Below are 5,106 nucleotides of genomic sequence, written 5' to 3'. Positions count from 1 at the left end.
GTTAATGATAATAATAATAATAATAATAATGATAAAAAAAATAATGATAACAATATTAAAAATCATCATCGTCATAATAATAACCGTAGTATAGTAGGAGTTATAGTCATCATTTTGGTTGTTTTATAGTAGTATTCGTTTTAGTAGTATATGTTGTCGTCGTTGTTGTTATTGTTATAATTATTGGTATTATTACTATCATTATTATTAATAGTAGTAGTAATAGTTGTAATAGTAGTAATAATAGCAGGAGTCATAGTAATAGTACTGGCCGTTGTATTAGAAGAAGCAGCAAAATCATTGTTTTCTTGTCACCAGTACTTGGGTTTAATAAGACTGGATTGCAATATCCATGCCTATTGACAGTAGATAGTCGGAGTGTTTCTCTTCACTAAAAAAATAAATATATATATATCTAGACCGTAGAAAACAGGATTTAGGAGATGTTTTGTGTGCTAGGATGGCGTATTTTATTTTAGAAATTTGAAGTGATCCATAACTGAAGCATGCCTTTGTTTAACCGACATTGAACATTGAACCGTGTGAATATACAGTGCTGTATAATAAATCCACTCGATCTCTCTTCCCTCTCACTACCTACACCTTTTGCCAAAGCTTGTTGTGATGTTACTACGAAGGTTGCTGTTTGTGCGATGGTTTGATTGTCCTTTTCAAAAAGAAAGTTCTCACCTGAGATTTGATCAAAAAGTGAAAAGTCCAACACCGAATCACATCTACGTCGCGTTCATTATGTGGGACAGCAGAAGTCTTCTACATTGTGGAGAGCTGGAGAAGCACCGAAAAGGACAGCATAAAGGGCCTTGTGCATAACACTCCAATCGGTTTGGCTTCATCTCATGAGTCGATTCACATAATCAAAGTGTCAACTCGTAATGTCTTCTCTGATCTCTGATCTCTGGTGTCGTAGCCCTTTAGTTTTCGATATTTTAAATTATATGACAAAATACACTCAAAACATTGTTTTTTTCTGTCTGTGCCTGTGCCTATTTATAGGCCAATGTGTACATCACAAACACCCTCAGATGGAATTACCGTTATACGTGTCATTCATCATCAGAAAAAAATCTTTGTCTCTAAAGAATCACATTTGCCATTCCCCCAATACCTGCACTGTTATCCATTTTATAATCTTTTTTTTTTTGGGGGGGGGGGGGAGTTATTTTTTTAACCCTTATGCTATGGTTCGGACGGTACCTCGCCCCGACTTTTAAGTTCGGTCCGTGCAGTAAACAAGTCACTTGATTGGATTTTCTTTATATACTCTGATTTAATAAGGAAAACACCGACGTAAGCCAGTCGGAGCTGTGTTCGTAGTGCCAGTGCCATGCTTTTCCATTGGCTCCTTGTTTACACGGTGCCCACGGGAGACGCGCGGATTGGTAGCGGCCGGCACGTGACCAGGCAACTTTGTACATTTGACAGGGAGTAGGAGGGTTCTGTGGAGATCAGAAAAACGACAGCGCGATAAAAATTAGTATTGTTGCACTTTCACAAATTAATGACCATGAGTTCCTACTTGATAAACTCCAACTACATCGAGCCTTCCTTCCCACCATGCGACGAGTACCAACAGAGCGGATACATCCCCACCGGTGACTACTACGAGCGGCCAAAAGACGCGGGTTTCCCCCAACACGACGATCCATCCTACCCGAGGTCAAACTACACGGAGCCGAGCTACGACTACGGCAATGTTCCGACCGCCGCCGCCACCACCGGGCTGGAGGATTTCGGCGACGGGCACCACGCACACACCCAGCCCGTCCCGCAGACGCACCACAGCGCTCGGCTCGGAGCGGTTCCCGACGGCGGCGCGGGGACGAACCCCGGCAAAGACTGCAGCCTCGCAAGCGAGGCTTACCCGGGCGTACCGAAGGGCAAGGAGCCGGTGGTGTATCCCTGGATGAAGAAGGTCCACGTTAGCACCGGTGAGTTATCGCCGCGGTTAAACGGTTAGACCACAGAGAGAGGGAGAGAGAGGGAGAGAGAGATAACCGCTGGAACACACGCACAGCCCATTGAGGCGGCACTAGTAGCGCCCCTTACAGCGGCAATTTACGACTATCGAGCAGCGGGGTCGGTAATTAAGGACCCTCGTAAATTTTATTGCCTCTGTTCGTCTGTCGGGGGGCCATGTGCCTTTGTTGCTTTTTAACCTAAACTACTACCGCTATGGTTTGGATCGCAGCCAAAATATAATATTCAAACCCCGCTGCTTTGTTAATGATTTGTGAGCTGAGCTGTGATCTGTCTCTGGATGCGGATCCCAAACACAGACGCGCGGCGTCTCTAGAAATGATGGCCATTGAAATGAGAGTGCACACATCACAAACACTGTGATTGCAATAACCACCAACCATTTTATTGTCCTTTAATGTTGTTGTTTTATTTATTTTTTTATTGTGTCCAATGGGAGACTCTAAGATTGCATATTTTTTTGAGAATTTTCTATTCGCTTAACACCTTCTTTACACTCCGTGTGCGTGGTTTTTACAGTCAATGGCAGTTACAACGGAGCGGTGCCAAAGAGGTCCCGCACCGCCTACACCCGCCAGCAGGCTCTGGAGCTGGAGAAGGAATTCCACTTCAACCGCTATCTGACGCGACGCAGGCGGGTGGAGATCGCGCACACCATGTGTTTGACTGAGCGCCAAGTGAAGATCTGGTTCCAGAACCGGCGGATGAAGTGGAAGAAGGACCACAAGCTGCCCAACACCAAGATCCGCTCTTCCACCAACACGGTGTCCTCCTCCATCTCAGGAGCCCAACAGCAAGTCAAAGCAGGCCAGCAGCTCGTTCCCACGCCGTGCGCAAGTCTATAGTGTGTGCGCGTTTGCACGAAAGCCCCCCCCCCCCCAAAACCCCAACACAGACTGAGAAATGGCAAATACACGAGTGGAGTTTAGTGGACCGTCACACATGTTGTAAACCCCCTCTCCCCTACCTCTGCCATGGGCTTGTAAGATCCACTATTTTTTCCACAACATACCACCTCTGCTTTTCGTTTGTCCTCTTCCTCCTCTTCCTCCTCCGCACCATTTAAGCTTGAAATTCACCTCCAATTCATCTAAGACCGGAACTGAAGTGTATATGTACTTGTTCATTATTATTATTATTATTATTATTATTATTATTATTATTATTATTATTATTATTATTATTATTATTATTATTATTATTATTATGAGAGAGAAGGGTAACGCACGGTTAATTGTAGGACTTGGATTCTAATCTATAAATGCAGTAAAAAAAAATAATAATTAAAATGCGGCAGAAGTCAGTCATTTTCTATGTACTCTGATTTTTATTGCTCAAGGAAAGTTCTAATATACTTGAAAGATATTTAGCAAATCTCTAGATCACGCAGAGTAACAATGTTGTTTGTGAGCGTCTTTGTGTGTGTGTGCGTGCGTGTGTGTGTGTGTGTGTGTGTGTGTGTTTGAGAGAGAGCGAGAGAGTGAGAGAGTTGGTTTACTGTTGAATGTAGCCCAGGTGACTTTTACATCTGATGTACATAGATAAATCATAATGAAGGCACAATAGAGAGAGAGAGAGAGAGAGAGAGAGAGAGAGAGAGAGAGAGAGAAAGAGCATTTTGGTCCTCAGATTCTGTTTGTTGTGGTCCCTAGTTTAAATCCGTGATCGTGCGTCCTATGTTTGTGCTGTGCTCTAAACTGTGAATATTTGTACGTGTCGTCTATAACTGTTGTTGTAATGTAGGCTGTTGTAGTTCCAAGGCGTTCTTGTGAAATAAATATGTGCTTCACTTATGTGACTGATGTCGACAAAGATATTCGTATGCAGCCGTTTCGCGGACAATGCAGTTGGTGCTTAAAACACAGTGTTCCATTTGCAAGTAGGATCGTTTCATATTGTCTTGTTGTTTGACCATTGTATATATTGTTTAGTTTGCATGTTTATTATTATAATTATTATAATTAAAATGATAACAATAATTATTATTATTATAAAAAAGGTATTTTTGCAAATTATCTAAAAGGCCTTTCCAGATTTAACAGGAAGGCCTCGCCTAAAAGTGTGATTACTTTATCAGGGCGCTAAAGAATTTTGTGAATTACCTTGGGGACGCCCAGTATTTGACACAATACACATAATATTTTGCGTTAAATTGTTTCTGCGATTGCAGTAATTGGAAATTTGGATTTGCACTCCATTTCATGGACCTAGATACCAACACAACTCGGACAAATCATATAAAAAATTGCCTCAAAATAAATAACCACAGACAATTTAGGTTATCGAACTAAACACTGTTTTACTGTGTTTTTTTATTTACAATATTAGTACTTTTAGTTCTTTAAATGTTGTGTATTTATTAAAACTACATTTGTATAGCCATATTCATAACATACACAAACACAACAATACACAAAAATATATACAAATGGCAATCGACGTCAAATGCCTCTCCATGCTTTCCACCACTTGCTTTAAAAAAAAAAACAACAACTCTGAAGCAATCCAACTCCATTCTGCACAGTACAACCATGTTCAACATGTTTGATATAACATACAGTATAGTGCACATAAGGTTTTTATTTGCAAATCAAAGTGGAATGGCCCCTGCACCCCAGTGGACAAATATGTGTCTGTTGGTCGCTACCTGCTCCATCCAAACAATAGGGAGTTCAGCTGGAGGACACGGGGCCCACGGGCCAATCAGAGGCTCGCAGCACTTGGCGTGACCCCTGACCCCACGACACGCACAATGTTCAGATCATACATCAGTGCGAGACAACGGTGGCTGCTGCTCATTTCATATTCACCTAAAGACAATAAGGAATGGGGAAAAAACATGTAGGCCTATATGCTGTGGGTCTGAGCCCTTTTCATTTACATAAACTGTTTAAATTGTTAAGTAGAATTAATTATTCTATTTTAACTACGAAACTCTTCCACTTGTGGTCACGTGGGGGTCAAATACAACTATATGTATTACCTATTTACTGGTTTCAGTTGTAGTCGGTCGAGCGTGCTTTGGCTTATCAACATCTGAATCTGAATCTGCTTATAGTACGTTTTCATAAACAGGGAATTTATCTTTGGTGCATGTAGTGCAAACAG

At 41.7% G+C, this 5,106-nt stretch overlaps 1 protein-coding gene across 1 annotated transcript; it reads left to right on the top strand.

Moving 5' to 3' along the window:
* Window positions 1-1,519: 1,519 nt before the first annotated feature.
* On the top strand, window positions 1,520-3,212 carry hoxa4a (homeobox A4a; the record flags this gene model as incomplete). The annotated part of the gene is made up of 2 exons (XM_080018678.1): window positions 1,520-1,949; window positions 2,518-3,212. The coding sequence occupies 2 exons, from the start codon at window positions 1,520-1,522 to the stop codon at window positions 2,841-2,843; spliced, it is 756 nt and encodes a 251-aa protein (XP_079874804.1). The 3' UTR covers window positions 2,844-3,212.
* Window positions 3,213-5,106: the final 1,894 nt, after the last annotated feature.

This window comes from Zeus faber, assembly GCF_960531495.2.
Source record: "Zeus faber genome assembly, chromosome: 1".
Classification (NCBI taxonomy): domain Eukaryota; kingdom Metazoa; phylum Chordata; class Actinopteri; order Zeiformes; family Zeidae; genus Zeus; species Zeus faber.
Note: the sequence above shows the minus strand (reverse complement) of the source record. Positions and strands in the feature narration are given on the sequence as shown.